The sequence below is a fragment of the Ursus americanus genome, chromosome 17 (assembly GCF_024610735.1).
Source record: "Ursus americanus isolate L20-20 chromosome 17, mUrsAme1.1.p, whole genome shotgun sequence".
In the NCBI taxonomy this organism is placed as follows: Eukaryota; Metazoa; Chordata; class Mammalia; order Carnivora; family Ursidae; genus Ursus; species Ursus americanus.
This window is the reverse complement of record NC_142143.1, coordinates 56130070-56151235: the sequence shown is the minus strand read 5'-3', so window position 1 is coordinate 56151235 and position 21166 is coordinate 56130070. Positions and strand designations below refer to the sequence as shown.

The following is a 21166-nucleotide window of genomic DNA, read 5'->3' as shown; positions in this document are numbered from 1 at the left end:
AAGAAGAATTAATACCTATTCTTCTGAAACTGCTCCAAAAAATAGAAATGGAAGGAAAACTTCCAAACTCATTTTATGAGGCCTGCATTACCTTGATTCAAAAACCAGACACAGACCCCACCAAAACGGAGAATTACAGACCAATATCCCTGATGAACATGGATGCAAAAATTCTCACCAAAATACCAGCCAATAGGATCCAACAGTACATTAAAAGGATTAATCACCATGACCAAGTGGGATGTATTCCTGGGCTGAAGGGTGGTTCAACATCCGCAAATCAATCAAAGTGATACACTACATTAATAAAAGAAAGCACAAGAGCCATATGAAACTCACAATAGACACCAAAAAAGCATTTGACAAAGTACAGCATCCTTTCTTGATTAAAACTTTTCACAGTGTAGGGATAGAGGGTATATACCTCAATATCATAAAAGCCATCTATGAAAAACCCACAGGGACTATCATTCTCCATGGGGAAAGACTGAGAGCTTTTCCACTAAGGTCCAGAACACGGCAGGGATGTCCACTATTACCACTGTTGTCCAACATAGTACTAGAAGTCCTAGCCTCAGCAATCAGACAACAAAAAGAAATAAAAGGCATCTGAATCAGCAAAGAAGAAGTCAAACTCTCACTCTTTGCAGATGATATGATACTTTATGTGGAAAACCCAAAAGACTCCACCCCAAAACTGCTAAAACTCATACAGGAATTCAGTAAAATGGCAGGATATAAAATCAATGCACAGAAATCAGTTGCATTTCTATACACCAACAATGAGACAGAAGAAAGAGAAATTAAGGAGTCAATCCCATTTACAATTGCACCAAAAACCATAAGATACCTAGGAATAAATCTAACCAAAGAGGCAAGGATCTGTACTCAGAAAACTATAGAAAACTCATGGAAGAAATTGAGGAAGACACAAAGAAATGGAAAAACACTCCATGCTCATGGATTGGAAGAACAAATATTGTTAAAATGTCTATGCTACCTAGAGCAATCTTCATATTCAATGCAATCCCTATCAAAATACCATCAACTTTTTTCACAGAAATGGAACAAATAATCCTAAAATTTGTATGGAACCAGAAAAGACCCCAAATAGCCAGAGGAATGTTGAAAAAGAAAACCAAAGCTGGTGACATCACAATTCCGGACTTCAAGCTCTATTACAAAGCTATAATCATCACGACAGTATGGTATTGGCACAGAAACGGACACACAGATCAATGGAACAGAATAGAGAGCCCAGAAATGGATCCTCAGCTCTATGGTCAACTAATCTTCGACAAAGCAGGAAAGAATATCCAATGGAAAAAAGACAGTCTCTTCAACAAATGGTGTTGGGAAAATTGGACAGCCACTTGCAAAACAATGAAACTGGACCATTTCCTTACACCATACACAAAAATAGACTCAAAATGGATGAAAGACGTAAATGTGAGACAGGAATCCATCAAAATCCTTGAGGAGAACACAGGCAGCAACCTCTTCAACCTCGGCCGCAGCAACTTCTTCCTAGATACATCGCTAAAGGCAAGAGAAGCAAGGGAAAAAATGAACTACTGGGACTTCATAAAGATAAAAAGCTTTTGCACAGCAAAGAAAAACAGTCAACAAAACCAAAAGACAACCGACAGAATGGGAGAAGATATTTATTTGCAAATGACATATCAGATAAAGGGCTAATGTCCAAAATCTATAAAGAACTTATCAAACTCAACACCCAAGGAACAAATAATCCAATCAAGAAATGGGCAGAAGACATGAACAGACATTTCTGCAAAGAAAACATCCAAATGGCCAAGAGACACATGAAAAAGTGCTCAACATCACTCGGCATCAAGGAAATACAAATCAAAACCACTATGAGATACCACCTCACACCAGTCAGAATGGCTAAAATTAACAAATCAGGAAACAACAGATGGTGGTGAAGATGTGGAGAAAGGGGAACCCTCCTACACCGTTGATGGGAATGCAAGCTGGTGCAGCCACTCTGGAAAACAGTATGGAGGTTCTTCAAAAAGTTGAAAATAGAGCTACCTTAGGATCCAGCAATTGCACTACTGGGTATTTACCCCAAAGATACAAATGTAGTGATCCGAAGGGGCACCTGCACCCCAATGTTTATAGCAGCAATGTCCACAATAGCCAAACTATGGAAAGAGCCGAGATGTCCATCGACAGATGAATGGATAAAGAAGATGTGGTACATATATACAATGGAATATTATGCAGCCATCAAAAAATGCAATCTTGCCATTTGCAACAATGTGGATGGAACTAGAGGGTATTATGCTAAGCGAAATAAGTCAGTCAGAGTAAGACAATTATCATATGAGCTCAATGATATGTGGAATTTGAGAAACAAGGCACAGGATCACAGGGGAAGAGAGGAGAAAATGAAACAAGAAGAAACCAGAGAGGGAAGCAAACCATAACAGACTCTTAATCTCAGGAAAAAAACTGGGGGTTGCTGGAGTGAAGGGGGTGGGAGGGATGGCGTGGCTGGGTGATGGACACTGGGGAGGGTATGTGTTGTGGTGAGCGCTGTGTATTGTGTAAGACTGATGAATCACAGGCCTGTACGCCTGAAACAAATAATACATTATATGTTAATAAAAAAGAAAGTATCAAAAGTGCTATTCCTAGTTCCAGGGAAAGCTTCAATTCAGGCTTCTACTAGTCAAAACCAAGGAGATTCCAAGCCTAAGAATTAAGCAATTCTAATTTAATTCCTCTAACTTGGATCTAAAATTATGGAAACAGTCTATTTCAGAGTCAAGACAATGTATAGAAAGAAAGGTTGGTTAGAGAAAGGCATCAACTCTGAGACTTTCAGCCTCAGACAGCTCTGTAGCCTTTTGGAGGAAGTGGGGGGGTGTGAGCTTCCCCCTCCTTTAAGGCCCCTCCACCTTCCACAGCCCCTCTACACACCCTGTTAGAGCTCTATGTACCACACAGGCTAAGAAACCCAGCTTTGACCATACTGATTCTACTTAGGATCTGACATTCCTAGGAGTCCAGAGGCTTCTGAGGCACTGGAGATGCAGAAAGAAAGTTCCTTCACTCTCCTCCCCAAAGTTACTCTTAAATTTTGGGGATCTTAGTAGAAGCTAGTGTCTAACGGAATGGGAAGGAAAAGAATTAAGTAGGAACCGGTTAAACTCCCCATCATTCTCCCCAGAAGAACCATCTTCCTTTGCTGAAGCTTGTCCCTTTTGATTAAGATCCCTAAACCCTGACCAGATAATCAGGAAGGCGGAGATCCTGAATCTTGGATGTTTCACAACCTGACCCTAATAACGCAGACACACACAAACACATTACATTCACTAACCTGTTCCTGTGGAAAACGGAATGCCCGTCAATCTTGTCCCCTTAGCACATTCAGCTACTCTGCTCTCAGCCCTCGACAGCTTCCTCTGAAAAGGAAGCTGTTCCATAGCTATCTCTAGCCCGCCTCCACCCGTTCCCCAAGACTAAATGGGCAGTGTCCAAAAGACTAAGGTTTAATGCCTGATGTTATCTCCTTGCATTTATGTAATTGGTCTACTTCTCCAGGCTACCTGCTATCTTTCTACCCCCACGCAGTGCTAATCTACTTTCTGAACGCTCAGCCCAGCAAGAGTGAGCCTGTAAAACACTGAAGGACCAGAAGTCTGAAGGGAGACCTCTCTTCAATGCCCCATGGGACCCGTAGCCCCTCAGACCTGGACTTCAGTACGGTAGGTGGTGTGTGGGATCTCCAATTCTCCCCTTAGACACATCCAGCTTTTTCAGATAGATCACTGGTGTGTTTACATACGTGCGTGCGCGCGCGTGCAGACACACACACACACACCCAGACTGCAGGGCTTCCCTGTCCGCTGTCTCCAAGTGGCAGCCTAGAAAGCTGACAAAGACAGACAATACAACGGTCTATAAAGATGCTGAGTCAGCACATCTTCCTCAAACTAAGACACAGCATCACACTCTGGTATTGAAAGCTGTAACGTGATAAAATCTTCCAACAACTGAGACAAAGCCATGTCTGGGAGGCTCTAAGACGGATAACCTCATACAGTCCCAGCTCCCCTTCCCCTATATCTTTGTAGATTGTAGACCAATGCTATATAAAGATTCAGTATTTGTAAAATTGGCCCCAGCAGAGTACTCAGATATCTGCTTTGAATACATCCCTTTACCTGAACGGCAAAAAGAAGTAACAGCTACCTGTTACCTGGCTGGCAAACTAAGAGGGGGAGGGGAAAGGAGATGGGAAAGAAACAGTCCTTGCAGACTTGAGAAGGGAAGATGTTATGTAAGAGACCCAGGACTTCAGGTTCTAATCCCCTGCAGTTTTGTTGCCCCGTCCCCCGCAGTTTTCACAAAACCAGAGAGCAACAGGCAAAGCAGAGGAAGAAATGGGTCAGATGACCTATTGTAAAGCTCTCAGGTCATGAAGCAAGCTGGCAGTGTTGGGCCTGTTCGTTAGAACTGGAATCAAACAGCTCTCACAGGTGTTTCAGCCATTCTGGGTAGAAACACGCTATTAAAAAATCATCCAGGGGCGCCTGGGTGGCTCAGCTGTTAAGCGTCTGCCTTCGGCTCAGGTCATGATCCCGGGGTCCTGGGATTGAGCCCCGCATCGGGCTCCCTGCTCGGTGGGAAGCCTGCTTCTCCCTCTCACACTCAACTTGCTTGTGTTCCCTCTCTCGCGGTCTCTCTCTGTCAAATAAATAAATAAAATCTTTAAAAAATAATAAATAAAAATAAAATAAAAAATCATCCAGGGCCAGAAAACTTAGAGTTCACTCTTTTTATTCATTTAACTAGAAGCTACTCACTTTGTCTGCCGGTCTCATCTTCCTCTCCTAGACCACTTATACTCTGACCGTCTTATTCTCCTCTACTAAATGTTGGCTTATGCATTTCTGAATGCACTCAATTTCTTTCATTTGAGAATCATTCATTAAAAACTAACACAAAGAACAGGACAATGGTCACAAGGTGGGGCTGGGGTCCTGGCTTCACTGCCTCCCTCTCTGTTCTTCACCAAGGCAGTCAGGCACAGAAAGGAGGCTGTGGTGGCCACGGAGGTGCCCACTCAGAGATTTCTCATCAACAAAGAGCTTGTCGGGGCGCCCGGGTGGCTCAGTCGGGTAAGCGTCTGCCTTCACTCAGGTCATGACTGCAGGGTCCTGGGATTGAGTCCTGCATCAGGCTTCCTGCTCGGCAGGGACCTGCTTCTCCCTCTGCCTGCTCTGCCCGCCGCTCCCCCTGCTTGTGCTCTCTCTCTGACAAATAAAAAAATAAAATCTTAAAAAAAAAAAAAGAGCTTGTCATTCAGCTGCAAAGAATGTGGCTCACTGACAGTACCTCCAGGACCCACCCCAGCTCTATGCTTCCTGGGCAACCCCTCAGCGAATGATAAGCAGAGGGGTCCTACGGCCTAGCCGTTTCTGTCCAACAAGGACTCCTCCACCAGTCAGTCCTTGCTTCTGAGTTTCTCACTGGCTCGGCTGAGACTGACAGATCAGCCCTGAGGGCTGAGGCTCTCACTGCCCCAACCTCGCTCCTCCCTTGGTCTATCACAAGCACTCCTCACTCCACTCAGTGCCTGCTCCCCGGAGGACCTGAACTGACAGATACCGACCCCACTTCCATTACATGGTTATTGTATTGTGAGAATCCGTTTAAGCTGTAACATAGCACATTGTATCACGGCTTGGATGGATAATACAAAGTTAAAATAAAAATCAGTGGTTCCCATGCTTCATGATTTCATGTACCAGTGTATATATCCCCCCAAACTGGAGAAGCCATCTTGTAAGGATATTAAAAATAAAGACAAACACTTTTTAAAACCCCACTAACACCTATTAACACCAATGTTTCATAAAAGAAAGAAACAGCTTAACACGTGCACGAAAGGTAGACATTATACAATCTCAGCTATGCCCTTTCCTTTAAGGTACATAAACAAGCCTTTATGAAAAACTCCCTACATTGTCTTTTTCTCATTTGACTTCAGACTGATAGAAATGTTATTATAGACTAGTATTGTCCGGCTCACTGGCACTTAGAAATCGTTGATTTATATATTTATATAATAAAAGTCATAAACCAGCCCGACAAAAGGAAAGCTCCCTGAGCGCGATGTTTCATTTTACTTTTCATTGCTGTACTCCTCAATGCCTACAGCACGCCTACAGTGAGCATGTAATACATTAATTCTGAATTAACAGATTATCCTGGGTCATAACCTCTGAACCAGCGAGTCCATTTTGGAGCTTATAACCCAAGAAAACAATTCAAAAGAGACACGAAATCATTTACACGAAAACAAAAATAAGATTCTTCCTGGTAGATTCTAGCTTATAAAATGCTTTCATACCTTTATTACACTTTGAACGTCACAACAGTCCTAAGTGATAGATAAAATCATCTCCATTTTACAGGTGAAGAAACAGAGGCTCAGAAAGAATGAACACTTCAGGAAGATGTTTATAGATGAGCTGTCTTTAATGGTAAAGGCTTGGAAACAAGCCAGATATCCCAAGCCTGAGGAACAGCTAGGAAAACTTGAGAATATCAGTAAACAATATGTCATATAAAAACTAACTGCACACTAAAATTCAAAAGCTTATGTTTAAAAAGGCACCTAGGAGTGCCTGGGTGGCTCAGTCAGTTAAGGGGCTGACTCTTGATTTTTACTCAGGTCATGATCTTGGGGTCTTGGGATTGAGCCCTGTGTTGGGCTCCCTGTTCAGTGGGGAGTCTGCTTGAGAGTCTCTCTCCTTCCCCCTCTGCCCCTCCCCTGCCCCCTGCTCACACGCACTCTATCTCTCAAATAAATCTTTTTTTTTTTTTTAAAGATTTTTATTTATTTATTTGACAGAGATAGAGACGGCCAGCGAGAGAGGGAACACAAGCAGGGGGAGTGGGAGAGGAAGAAGCAGGCTCATAGCAGAAGAGCCTGATGTGGGGCTCGATCCCATAACGCCGGGATCACGCCCTGAGCCGAAGGCAGACGCTTAACCGCTGTGCCACCCAGGCGCCCCTCTATCTCTCAAATAAATCTTAAAAAAATAAAAATAAAAAAGGGCACATAAAGTAGAATGTTCACAATAACAACTACATAAAAATGTGAATGATCTGAAGCAGAAGAGGGATCTTGGAAATTAATAATAAAGATACATCTTGTATTTAAAAATAAAGGTATTCACTGGGTGGCTGGATGGGTCAGTAGCTTAAGCATCTGCCTTCAGCTCAGGTCATGATCCCAGGGTCCTGGGATCCAGTCTGAGTGGGGCTCTCTGCTCAGCAGGGAGTCTGCTTCTCCCTTTCCCTCTGCCCCTCACTCTGCTCATGGGTGCACACATTCTATTTCAAATGAACAAATACAGAAAAATCTTAAAAAAAAAAAAGGTATTTATTGTTTTCAATTCTTGGGGTGAAATGATACTTTTCAATAAAAACGGCAAAGGTAGCCACTGCTGTACTCCCAGTCTTTCCCTCCCATCTTCTCTCTCCTAGCCCAAAAGTCTCCTTCCAACTATCCTTCAAAAGGAATGGGGGCAGCTGGGCTGGCACACTAAGAGTTATTGTCCATTCAATGTTTCCACCCAGAGATGCAGGAACCTTGTCTCATCTCCCAAAGTTCCCTTTGGTCTCTTTCTGCAGCTCTTCATCTTTGCATTTTGTATTATTATTATTATTATTATTATTATTATTATTATTATTATTATTTATCTTACACAGTAAATGAGTTTTGAAGCAGCCCAAACTCTTTTGTGTTTCTGTGAACATCAAAGGTTAATTCATGGGGCGCCTGGGTGGCTCAGTCGGTTAAGCATTTGCCTTTGGCTCTTGGGTCTTGGGATTGAGGCCCAGGTCAGGTTCCCTGCTCAGTGGGGAGTGTGCTTGTGATTCTCCCTCTCCATCTGTCCCCCACCCCCCAACCCACTTGTGCTCGTGCGTACTCTCTCTCAAATTAAGAGTTTATTCATTTATTTGTCAGAGAGAGAGAAGAGCGAACACAAGCAGGGGGAGTGGCAGGCAGAGGGAAAAGCAGGCTTCTTGCCAAGCAGGGAGCCCAATGCCGGACTCGATCCCAGTGGCCTGGGATCATGACCTGAGCTGAAGGCAGATGCTGAACCGCTGAGCCACCCAGGCACCCCAATAAATAAAATCTTAAAAAAAAAAAAAAAAGGTTAATTTTAATGCACAGACAACAGAGTGGGGTCTCACTACAGTTACCTCTACTAAATCCTTTCCTCCTGCAAAGAGAGAAAAGGAGAAACCACATGTGCAGTTTCCAGGCATGGGACAGAATAAACACAGTCTGTAATTTCTCTTTGTTCTAGTAAGAGCATTCTATTACACTTCCTGGATTTTCTGCTTTGAGAGCAATTCCCCCCATGCTGCCTCTTTCACTCACAACAGACGCAAAACAGGAAAACCAGCCATTCTGGTTTGCCAAAGAACCAACAGAAAAGAAAGAAATTCTTATTTTTCATCAATAAACTCCTGAATAGGTTTTTGGGTTTTTTTATTTGTTTGTTTTGTGAAATGCAGTGGTTTCCTAGATGGGTCTTTAATTTTTTATTTTTTAATTTAGGGAGACTAACATAAGGTTGCCAACCTTACATTTTTGTAACTTAAGGACACTTACACACACCCCTCACATATTGCTGACTACAAAATGGTTCAGCTGCTGTGGAAAATAGTTAGGCCATTCCTCAAAATGTTAAACATAGAGTTATCCTAAGACCCAGCAATTCCACGCTTAGGTATTTATCTGAGAGAAATAAAAAGCACGTCCACACAGAAACGTGTATGTGAATGTTCATAGCAGCATTGTTTATAATTGTCACAATGTGGGAAAAAACCCAAATGTCCATCAGCTGATGAATAAACAAAAAGTGGTGTATCTATACAATGGAATATTTGACAATTAAAAGGAACAAAGTGCTGATACATGCTACAATGCGGACGAAACTTGACAACACTATTTTCAGTGAAAGAAGCCAAACACAAAAGATTACATACTATATGATTCCATTTATATGAAATGTCCAGAAGAGGAAAACCCATAGAGACACAAAGTAGATTAGTGGTTGCCAGGGCCTGGGAGAAGGAAAGATGGAATACAGGTAGTAGGTACATACACAGTTTCTTTAGGGGGTGATGAAAATACTCTAATGTTAGATAATGCAAATGGTTATACAACTCTGTGATTTGTATACTTTAAAAGGGTGAATTTTATGGTCTGTAAATTATATTTCAATAAAGCTGTTACGAAAAAATCCCATGCAATTACTATATATTCTATTTTCTATTTAAACATAAAAAACAAAAACAAAACCCACTAAGAACAAAATCTCAGGATAAAATACAGTCATTAAATTTGATAAACTATAATTTATGAAAAAACTAATTATATTTTACTTTCACAGTTTATCATAGACAGATGGGAACTTTGTCAAACATCTTAGAGCCAGCAGACCTGGACATTTAAAGGGATGTTAGTTACTTTTCCCACTCAACTAAATACTAAATGGTTCAGATGAAGGAATATTCCTCTGAAATTAATACTTGTAGGTCTCAAAATGCAAGAACCAAATTTTAAAAAAAGGATAAAATATTAAATGTACTTGTTATTGAAAATAGAAAATTAACTCACTTCTTGAAAACAAAATAAAGCCAAACAAAAAACTCCGCCCCATACCAACTCTAAGAACCAGCTTTGAGAATCACTAGCATAAACAGAATGACATTTGGCATTTGGATTCCAGTACTGTCCAGTACTACACTGGCGATCCTGAGTTTGTGGCTTAACCTAAAACTCAGTTTCCTTGTCAGTACACTGAGAAGATAAATGGGGAAGCGTAAATGAGATCATGCATGGAAAGCAGTGGTACTCAAAGCATGGTAAGCAGACCACTGCCGCTCCACAAACTATCAGTCTACATCCAGAACAGACGCGAAGCATAAGCATTTAGAACATCTTACAGCAAGGTAAGGGTTAACGTTTGTTGACTCTCATCATTTTTTAAAGGATGTTATTTATTTATTTGAGAGAGAGAGAGCGTGCGAGTGAGTAGGGACAGGCAGAGGGAGAGTCCTAAGCAGACATTGCACTGAGCGTGGAGCCCAAAGCAGGGCTCAATCTGAGATCAGGGCCCGGAGATCACAACCCAAGCTGAAACCAGGAGTCAGTCGCTCAGCCACCCAGGCACCCCCTAAATCTAATAATTTTTAAAAGTCTATATTCTGTATGGGTTTTTTTCCATGTTATTTTTCTAGTAATTTAATTTAGTTCAGGTCCTGAGTATCTTTAGTTTAGATTACTCAACTGCTTCCTAACCTCTTTCCCTGCCTTAGTTCTCTTAAGTCTATCCATAATATGGTTACCAGATTTGATCATATAACCACCCTACCTAAAACACTTTAATGGACACATAAGAAACTTCATAATGATTGTCTCTGGGGAGAATGGGGGGGGGTCTAGGGTAGGAGAAACATTTATCTCCCTTATCTTTCACTTTAGTACTATTTGAATTATCATTAGTAATTAAATAGTTTCAGTGTTTTACAGAAGTGTTTTTAGAAAAGTACTTCATATGTCAATTATAACTCAGTAAACGTGGGGTGGGGGGTGGAGAAAGAAAGAAAGAAAGAAAAGTACTGATTTGTGGGGCGCCTGGGTGGCACAGCGGTTGGGCGTCTGCCTTCGGCTCAGGGCGTGATCCCGGCGTTATGGGATCGAGCCCCACATCAGGCTCCTCCGCTATGAGCCTGCTTCTTCCTCTCCCACTCCCCCTGCTTGTGTTCCCTCTCTCGCTGGCTGTCTCTCTCTCTGTCGAATAAATAAATAAAATCTTAAAAAAAAAAAAAAAAAAGAAAAGAAAAGTACTGATTTGTAACACCTTCGGGGAAAAAAAACCTACCTGGTCCTTTACCAAGACAGTTTGAAAAGCACTGATACCAGACACTTTACTGAATGCTAAGCACCAAGAAAGAACTCTCAAAATCTTAATTTCCTCTCTGCCTATTGGACTCTATAATCAGTCACTAAATGCTTACGATGAGCCCCCAAAGCCAAAAAAGAAATGTTGCGCAGGTGCTAACGAAACTTAAGAAATACAGTTGCAGAAATAAAGCCTGCCCAATATAAAAGAAATAATGTGAAAGACAAGTCAGTATAAGCTCTAAGTAAGTGATATTGAAACAAATATTCTGACAAACTAGGGCTCTTTCCAGGTGAAAGTGGTCAAGGAGGATTGGTCAGAGGAAGTGTGACTAGATCGCGGCCTTCGAAGGCTCCATAGTGTTCAGGTAGCCGGGAGGAGGTGGGGCGTTTAGGCAGGAAACTGCCAGAGCAAAAGCAGCTGAAACTAACAGGACAGCAGTAGAAAGGAGGGGCTGGAACTGACTTTATGCAACAACCTTGTCTTTGTCTAACAATTCAAGGATTTAAAGGAAAACCAAGAAGTCACTGAAGATTTTTGAGCTGAAAAACAAAATGATCAAATTGGGGGTCACACAGGCGGTATCATGTAACCCGCTATCGTATCACTACATATCACTCTTTGTGAGGTGTCAATCTTTTTCCTTTCATTGCATTCAACCCTGCAAAAGATCCCAACCTCGGATCATCCACTTTCTAGACTTTTGAACTTAAATCTTGACTCAGATTTGCTGAAGAAAACCAAACCCTGCAGGATGATACACAGCTACTGGGTAGTCTCCAACCTGAGCAGGGCCCTCAGCCTGGCCCAGCCAATCTTTTTTAGTGTTCCTGGTCCACTTCCTCTTCTCTTTCCCAAGGAACAACTGTTTCTTAGCTTTCACGGTTATCCTCAAGCCCCTCTTCTCCATTGCTTACCAGACCTCTCAGCTGGTGTCTCTGCCCCTTCTTCTGAGGAACAACTGAGGTCCGTCATCAGACAAGGAAGAACTCTTTGAACTTTCTCCACCCAAGCCTAAAAACGTACATATTTCAAATGCCCACCCAGACTTTTCTGCTTCTAATCTAAGCCCTCCATTTGTGATTTGTCAATCACTTCCTGTCCCTTAGTTGGTTGTTCCTCATTCTTTTTTTTAAGATTTTATTTTTTTAAAGTAATCTTTACATCCAACGTGGGACTCAAACTCACCACCCTGTGATCAAGAGTCACATTCTCTACTGACTGAGCCAGCCAGGTGCCCCAGTTGTTCCTCATTTCTCATTTGTTTCCAGTCTTCTCTTTATATTGGCCCAAATAAGTTGCTCAAAGCTCTTCCATCTCAGGGAGGAAAATATCCAACAAAAAACAAAACCTTTCCTTGATGCCATATTGGCTTCTCCTTCTCAAGCACAGATGTTCATAGGCTTTCGTCTTCGGTTGTCTTCCTGTTATTCTACACAGCCTCCTTGGGCAAACTCATCCATTCCCACGTCTTCAACTACTATCTCCGAGTTATTAGCCAGCAAATCTGTATTCTTGCCATACTGAGCTCTCATGGTGTCAATCTCACATTTCACTAACGAATAGCATTCTCCATTTTATGTCTCACTGATACCTCACATTAAACATGTGCAAAATGGAGTATCTTCCCCCTAAATCTGTCTCTACTTCTATTTTGGATCTCTTTAGGGACTGACACTATCTACTTAGTCATTCACATAGGAAAGCTAGGCGTCATCCTAGATACCTCACGTCATTGACTCAGGCTAATTCTACCTCTTTAAGCTCTCCTATCCAACCCCAATAAATCCCCATTGCTACTGCTTTCGTTCAGACCTGAATATCTCCAGCTTAGGTTACTCATCCTCTTCCTAACCTCCTTCTCTGCTTCCAGTCTTATTCCCTTAAATCTATTCACAAAATGGTTACTAGATTTGGCCACATAACTACCCTGCTTAAAACCCTTCAACGGATACAAAAGACACTTCATGGTGATAGTCTCTTGGGAGACGAGGGGAGGGGACTACAATAGGAGGAAATATTTACCTTTCACTTTAGCACTGTTTGAATGACTTGCCACAGCATGCGCTACAAAACTAAAGTTTCAGCAGCTTCACATGCTTACAATACAAGGTTCTTCATAATCTCCCTGCTGGTTACCTTTAAGCTGCTCTCTCAAGTTACTCTTCTGTCCCAAATGCCCTAGAGTCGATCCTTTCATCTTTGAAGGCTCTGCCCAAACGGTACTTCCTTCCTACTATTCCATACAGAAGTGACCTCTCTTCCCTTTGTGTCTACTTAGTGCTGTAAATATACTTCCATCATGGCATCTACAGGTCATGTTATGCGTCGTATTTAAACAGATTGTTTGAAAATGTCTGTCTCCCTCCCTTAGCCTTAGATTCCCTGAGGATGTAAAGTATTTCTTATTCATTTTTGAATTTTCAGAGTCTAGTTACAGAATCCGGACTTACAGGGGTGGGGCCTGGAGGAGAGTGTTTTGAAAATGCTCACCTGGTGATTCTAACTTAATCCCCTGTTAACCGCTCTAAATTATAAACTCCTTGAGATCAGGAATCATTGCGACCAGCACAATGTGAATCATCAATAAATGGTTTCTAAACTGGAACTGAAGCAGACAAGTTCTGAAATTAAGGGAGGAAAGGTTGGAGCTGGAGATTTGGAGGCATCAGAATCCAAGAACGTGTGTGAAACTGTGGCAGTAAATAAGCTTAATTAAGAGAGTACAAAGTGAGAGGAGTTAGGAAGCCAGGGCAGACTTCTTTGTCACCCAGTAACTGCAGAGGACTCATTCATATGTGTTTTTCCATCCAGACTGTGGGTTCTTTAAGGTCAGGAGCTCCGTCCTATTCATCTCTGTCCACTTGTCACCGAGCAAAGTGCAGAGTACCTGTTAGGAGCTTAGGAACTTTTTTACAGGACTGTTATCAGTGACACTGATAATAGAGGGAGGTACAATACTTCAAGAACACAAAGGAAGAAGTGACTACTTTGGCCAGGGAGGTGGGGGGCTGGAAATAGAGGTTTTCAGAGGGACAAGTAAGCTCAGTCCTGAAAGAGAAGTTCATTTGGCAGAGAAGTGGCCAGAACTTCAAGTAGAGGGAACAGCAAAGCATAAAAGAGCACAATGTAGATACACCCCTTCCATGTAGCTGGGAATCGACTGCGTGACACGGGACAAATGTTAGGGAGCTTTAGAAAATGAGGCTGAGAGGATCAGAGTGTGAAGGGCCATGGACGCCACCTGAGGATTTAAGCCTGACTGTGGGTGGCCAAAGAGGAGTTTTAAATTTAATCTGAAATGACCAGGTTGACTTTTTAAAAAGGTAACTTGTGGGCAGCACGAAGGGCAAAGTAAAGAACTGAGACTCAAGGGAAGGAGCTTAATTAGTAGCTGACAGTCCAGCTAACAAACCCAAGCAAGAGCTGTATCCTCCTTAAGTCTGACACCCGAGAGAAAGGAGGGAAGGGAATGAGAAATCCGTTCTATAAAAACCCAAAATTTGAGTCAAGCGAATTCCGAATTCCGACTCCTGCTGGCCACCAAGCGGCACTTGTTTCTTCTTGTCTGAACTGGATGGAAAGTTCTAAAGTGGAAATGCCCCGGAACCGTCTGTTCTACCTAAGGGTTCCAAGCCACTTCCCATCACAGCCCCACCCCTGCGCGAGGACCCGGGGGAGATACGAGCGCGGGGACTACCGAAGGAGAGACCCAGGCGAATCCGGAACGCAGCGGCACCTACTTGGGACTCGGGGTGGAGAACCGCGCGTGCGCAGCAAACGCGCAAGCCCCGCCCTCTGACTTGAAAGCCGGTGGCGGCAAACTGAACTGGGCACCTCTCAAGAGTGCCCCCGCGGCTCGGAAATAACGCTGTCCGCTAGAGCCCTCTCTCCCACACACTCACCCGCTCCCCGCCGGTCCTCAGGATCCCCGCGGAGCCAGCGGCCCTCAGGCCCCGGGCCGCAGCTTTTCCCGCCACCCGACCCGGCGGGACCAGTCCCCGCCTGCGTGGGAAGTGGGGCGGGGCGAGCTGGGCTGGTCCATGTAACCCCAAGCGAGAGGGTGGTGCTGGTGATGAAGTAAGGAAAAGGGAAGAGAGTACAAACACCGTTTTATCTGAGTCGATCCCCTATGATGAACTAAGCACCACAGCGCTATGAATTTTCTGCTGACTTAAGATAATAGGGATCAAAGTCCGATTAGAGGTAAATTTACAAACATTCTTCCCCTTCTCCTAGTCAAGTGGATTATTCCAAAGTCTCCATGGTTAGTTAGAAAAATTAGGCTTTATTTGGGAGGAAGTGAAGAGTTGAGCTACGGGCTAGGGTGATTTTTTGCGGGAGGGGTGTCTTTTCATGCTAGAGATATTGGTTTAAAGCTTGCGAAGCGTGCAGGCTCCTAAAAGGAAGAGAACAACAATAAATATTCGCTGGTAAGTTGAGGATCTCCTCTGGACTCTGCTGAGATGAGTGTATTTTGCCGACGACAAAAGAAGATAGGGCTCAGACGAATAATTACCTCCGGAATTATTAAGCATTTGAATAGAAGGAATCAATTTCTGGGATATGAAGAGAGTTAATAAGAGATTTGCTGAAGATGAAAGGATACATGAGAGAAAAGTGAAAAGACGCACACAAAAAAGGAAAATAAAGAAGACTATAAAACTAGGGGTAAAAGCAGAAAGATACCATTTGAAGGGTGTTTTGATCTGTCTAGCTAAATTAAAACTCTGAGGGTCAAAGCCTCTCCCTCCTACGGCCCCCCATCCTTACCTCTGCATTTGCTCCAGGCATCACGTTTCCTGTTTTGACCTTAGGGAACTCTTCTTTGGCTTAAGTACCGGAGGCCCCTCTAGGGATGTCTGGCAGAACCTGGCAGAACCGCTAAACTACTTCAATTTTCTAGATTCTAGGCTCACCCTACCCCTTGTTTAGGTTGGGAGCTCACTGGCCCAGGGCCTCCAAAGAGATCCATCATACTAGAATGAACACAAAACCCAGCTGGTGGATGTAGACAAGTTTATGTGGCTTTACAGAACAGTTCAAACCCCAGTGTTCACTTTTCTCAGAGCTACTTCCCCATCCAAGTCCCTGGGGCAAGCATCCCTGAGATAAGTAGGCTACACTCTCCCATTAACTTCCCCAAAACTTTTTGGTACAATTGAAGCCTGATCTGGGGCTCATACCTCCATTTTCTCTCTCCCTGCCCCCAGCCCCTTCTCCCAACCCTTGGAATGCCTTGTCTCCATCTGCCTCCTGTGAGGAGTACTCCCTGCTTCCCTGCTCCCTAATAAACCTAGGGCCATAATAAACTTGACTGGCAGCAGGGTAAAGGCCAGAAGCTTAAATGTCTTGGTTCCCTGTGCTCACCACACTGGATTGGGAGAGGAAGGTATAGGGTGACATCTTTTTCCCTTCCCTACCTCTCCTGCTGTGCCCCAAAACTCAGACACAGCCACGTTCACTCACATTCATACCATTCATACACACAATCATGCACACACAGTGGCGAAGAGAGGTGGGATGGGGAGAGAGGGAAGTTTGCACAAACCAGCTCATGAATGCAACTTGAAAGATTTCACACGGCAAAAAGCAAAAAAAAAAAAAAAAAAAAAAAAAAAAAAAACCACACACACACACACACAACACACACATAAATTAAAAAATAAAGAAGTACATGTCCCTCGCCCAGTCTCTTTCTTCATCCAGGGGCTGTCTCAGCCCCTCCAAGTAAACCCAGAAGCTTCCTACTCCCTCTAGCCAACTGGAGCTTTCACAGGGCCTGGGTCTTCAGTTCAACAGGCTCCCCAGTGCCCTCTGGTTGTCCATTGGAGTCACTGGACCTGGCACCCTTGAGAATAGAGAGTCTCTCAGAAACACTCTTGAGCCGGGGGAAGAGGAGAAAGTCGTAGAGGAGACTGCCTAGTCCTCCTCCAATGATTGGGCCCACCCAGTATACCTGTAGGAAAAGGAGAGGAATAATCAGACTCAGGGAAGGGATCAAGAGCAAGGCTTCTCTTTTTCCAAACCTATGGGTGGAAAACAGACATCTGTACTTGGCACATACAACTGGGCGCTATTTAAGCAGAAACCAGTGTTTGTTTTTAAATTCTAAACTGCTCGACTTCCTGTGCCTCAAAACTTACCATTTTTTTCTGACTCACCAAATTAGTTCTTTATCCCACATATATATTCTATTTCTTATCGGTTTTCACTAGTTTGCACATTGCTTTGGAAAAAAAAATATTTTAATTGTGATACAACATATAACATAAAATTTACCACCTTAACCAATTCTAAGTGTACAGTTCAGTAATATTAAGTATATCACATTGTTGTGCGACCAATCTCCAGAACTCCTTCATCTTGCAAACCCGAATCTCTATGCCCATTAAACAACAGCTCCCCATTGCCCCCTCTCCTGATACCCCATCAAGTACTCCTCTGCTCTGTTTGAATGAATTTAACTACTCTAGATACTTCATGTAAGGGGAGTTATACAGTATTTATCATTTTGTGACTGGTATTTCATGTAGCATAATGTCCTCAAGGTTCATCCATGTTGTAGCACGTGACAGGACGTCCTTCTCTGTAAGGCTGAATACTAGTCCAGTGCATGTATAGACTACATTGTGTTTATCCACTCACTTGTGAGGGACACTTGGGTTGCTTCCACCTTTTGGCTATTGTGAATAACACTGCCATGAAAATGGAAATATACCTTTAAAAACATTTTTTAAAATTAATTCTGGATGTTTGGCTGGCATATAGCCAAACAACACAAACATAGCCAATTTTTATTGAGGTCTTAGTCCATACCAGATTCTGTGCTAAATATTTCACACATATAATTTTCACACTGATTTCTCCTAACACCCCATTTTATGGTAAGGAAACTGGGGCGCAGAATGACAGTCATTTGCCATGGTCACACCCAAGGCCAATAATGTGCTAGAACTGGGAAGAGGCACACAGGCCCATCTGTACTCATACACATCCTGAGCTCTGAGAGTAGAAGTATTTGACTTCCTGTTCAGTTGTCTGTCCTCATAGTGCTAGCTTTAGAATCCTGTGGATACTTAGTAAAAATACCTGACCAACCGGTGAAGGAACAATATGAGCAAGAACCTCTCTTCCTAGCAGAATAATGAATCCTGCTCACACAGGCATGCCAAACTCTGTGACAGCCCCTTTAGCTGAGTGCTAGTAAAGCAGTTAACACATCCAGATGGAAAAGCAGGAACCAAACATGGACCCTGCAGCCCACACCCATACAGGAGGGCGTCAGGATCTTGCCCCTCTCCCCTCACTCACCCAGTGGTTTGTGAAGTTTCTGGTGAGAATGGCAGGAGCAAAGGAGCGGGCAGGGTTCATGCCTGCACCAGTGTAATACATCTGCAAAAGACACAGTCATAACTGAGACACTTTCCCCTACTCCACCCCAACGTCTTCTCCTACAACCCACATGCCCCTAAGGGCTGGCAACTTGCCCCAAGCCAGCAGCAAGTAGGGAAAGACAAACTGCATGGGGGTTCCACAGTGGAGTAAAGGCACTTTATCTGGGCTCAGACTATGGATCCATAGACAAAGCCCACATCTACCCATGATGCATACATTTCCACCTTGGGGTCAACAAGGACCAGGTATAGTGGTCACAGAAGAGAGGAATAGAACAGCGTTGATTCCTCTTGCCGACTGAAACAGAGTGAGGTGGGCTATGTTCATGTTTGACAGTGGGCTGGGTAGAAAGAAACTTCAAAATTGGGAAAGGTTGAGGGGCCTTAGAAGCCTTAAACAAGAAGTTGCTTTGCTTTCCTGCTTACCCCGAAGAGGTGCCCCAGGGTGAGGGAGAAACCAACAGCCAGGGCTACAGATCCCAGGCGGCCATTCCGCCTCTCGTCGTATGTGGCAAAGATGCAGAGCACAAACTGGAGCGTCAGGAAGATCTCCACCGTGGTGGCCTGGCCCACACTCACCCCAGGGTGCAGCTGGGCAAAGGAAGAAGAAAGGAGGCAGCTCATCAGGGTGGCCACCATGTTACCTCCTCAAGGCTTCCCACACAGCAAAACCCATATGGCATCAGTCCCCTGGAGAGGGAGGATAATACAACTCCCTTCGTAGTGACTGTATTCGTTTCTAATTTCTCCTAATAATACTCCTTCATGGTAGAAAGAATTGTACCCACTTACGCAGGTGAGGAAGCTGAGGCCCCCTCGGGTAAAATAAGTTTCCTCAAGAATCTGCACGGAGTTGGAACGAAAGCTGAAACCAGAACTCTGGTCTCTTGAGTCAGTCCAGGCCTTTATGCCTTCCTTACTCCTCCAAACTACCGTTGACACACACGCATGTGTGCACACACACACACACACACACACACACACAATGTCCCAGACCCCTGAGGAACTGATAGGCCTCCACCAGGCAGGGAGACAGGGTACAAGGTTCCCCCAATCCCACTGAGCTGCCCATTACCGTATTAAGTGCTAGGTTTCCTCGGACAGCAGGAGGGGTGACACTATACAGCACGGCGGCTCCAGCCACGGCTCCCAGGAGTTGGGCTGCCATATAGCAGAAGGCACGGAGCAGAGACATCTGGGAACCCACAAGGAAGGCGAAAGTGACTGCAGGATTGACATGGGCTCCGCTGATGTGGCCCACGGCCTGCACCAGCGTAGCCAGGGCCAGGCCAAAGGCCAGAGCCACCTGCAGGACATGCAGGGGTCCAGGGGTCCAACGCAGTGAGGCCCCCAGTCCAAAAAAGACATAGAAGAGGGTGGCAAAGAACTCAGCAAATATGGCCCTCCAGAAGGAGGCTGACCGCAGTTCCCACATGGCAGGGGGGATGGGCACAATGCCTGGGTCCCTGATACCCCCCTGGCCTGATCTGGGTGGACAGTCCCCTTTATAGAGGACTCTTAATCCCTGGGAGGGGCAGGCTGAAGTGGCTGGCCCAGCCTCTTAACCCCTTCACAGCTGCAGAGGGCTGGGCCCACTCTAATGCATCTGATAAAGCTGCTGGATTTTCCCCTCCCTCTTCCACTGGGAGAGAAGCAGAGCCATGGGTGTTAGGGTGGGGGTAGAGTCAGGGCTGGAGAGACTCTGAGAGGAAAGGACCAAGAACAGGAGGACTGTAAAAGTTGTTTTTCTCTTTGTGTCAAAGTTGGGGTTCGTGGTCCTGATTGACTTCTATATTAGAACATCCCTCAACTCTGCTTGGAAGTTCAGTCAAACTGAGTTCACTTCACAGGGTATGAGACTGTGCTCCTGGGGGCCTTCAGGCTCCTCTCAGTCGGCCAGGGGGAAGGGTGGGGGTGGGGGTCAGGAGTGGGGTCCAGCAGGGAAGTTGGATAACTGAAGAGAATTCTTTAGTTCTCTGGGATTAGAGGGCCTTTTCCCATTGGTTGGTTTGGTCTGGAATCTGTGGACCCTGCAGCTCTGGGACAGAATAGTTCTGCTGTGTCTGGTTTTCTCCAAGCCCAGGTTCCCTACCCCCATCCATGCCAGCACCTCCCTTTCCAAACCCTCAGCCTGGCCTTGTAAACTACAAAGATAGGAAGAAGAACCTATCTTCCATGGATAGGGTGGGGGTGGAGGTGGGGGACTGGGGAGGAGGAAAGGGCTTAGTAGCTAAATTTCAGAATCAGTTTATACTTCATCTTTCCTAACTCACACAGTCCTAGCAGGAAGTACTGAAAAGAAAGAAACTGAGTCATGGCTATGGAGCAATGGGAGGGTCTAATGCCTCCTAATATGGTCCTAATCAGGACCCTGGGGCCTTAAATCTTGACCCCTAAGGAAAAGTCTGGGAATAGGGGTGTCTGGAGAAGCAGGCTGGTCAAGGAGAGAGAAGAGGACAAAATGGGGTAGGAGAGCCTGGGGAAAGAGGTTCAGTTGTGCTCAGGCTTGAAGAGGGCCTTGGGGCCTAGAGGTGGGGGCTCTGCGGTGGTAGAGAAGGCAGAATGAGACACACTGGTAGGTCTACCATCTCTACACCATGGCAAGCCATACAGGCCACAAGCTTTTCCCATGAAGCACCAGAGGAGAACAAAAATTTAAAGAAGAGTTCTGCAGTATTGGTCCCCAGCATGGGTCCCATCCAATACACCTGTGGGGAGAGAGGAGGAATACTGATTAGGGTCTGTGCTCCTCGCTTCCTCCAACATCCACCTTAGGGATGGACAGGAACAGTTACAGCA

The 21166-nt window shown here is 44.4% G+C and overlaps 2 protein-coding genes across 2 annotated transcripts in view; both read right to left on the bottom strand.

Annotated features, from left to right (window-relative positions):
• The window catches only part of TIMELESS (timeless circadian regulator), a 36359-nt gene extending 21387 nt beyond the window's left edge, over positions 1 to 14972 (bottom strand). Inside the window, exon 1 of the mRNA XM_045789853.2 lies at positions 14876 to 14972. The gene's annotated coding sequence lies outside the window, so the exon portion shown is untranslated. The remainder of the gene's footprint in view (positions 1 to 14875) is intronic.
• A 1625-nt stretch (positions 14973 to 16597) lies between these two features.
• Positions 16598 to 19802, bottom strand: MIP (major intrinsic protein of lens fiber). Its single transcript, XM_045789958.2, has 4 exons — positions 19443 to 19802; positions 18794 to 18958; positions 18285 to 18365; positions 16598 to 16929 (listed from the first exon to the last, which is right to left on the bottom strand). The coding sequence occupies exons 1-4, from the start codon at positions 19800 to 19802 to the stop codon at positions 16744 to 16746; spliced, it is 792 nt and encodes a 263-aa protein (XP_045645914.1). The 3' UTR covers positions 16598 to 16743.
• Positions 19803 to 21166: the final 1364 nt, after the last annotated feature.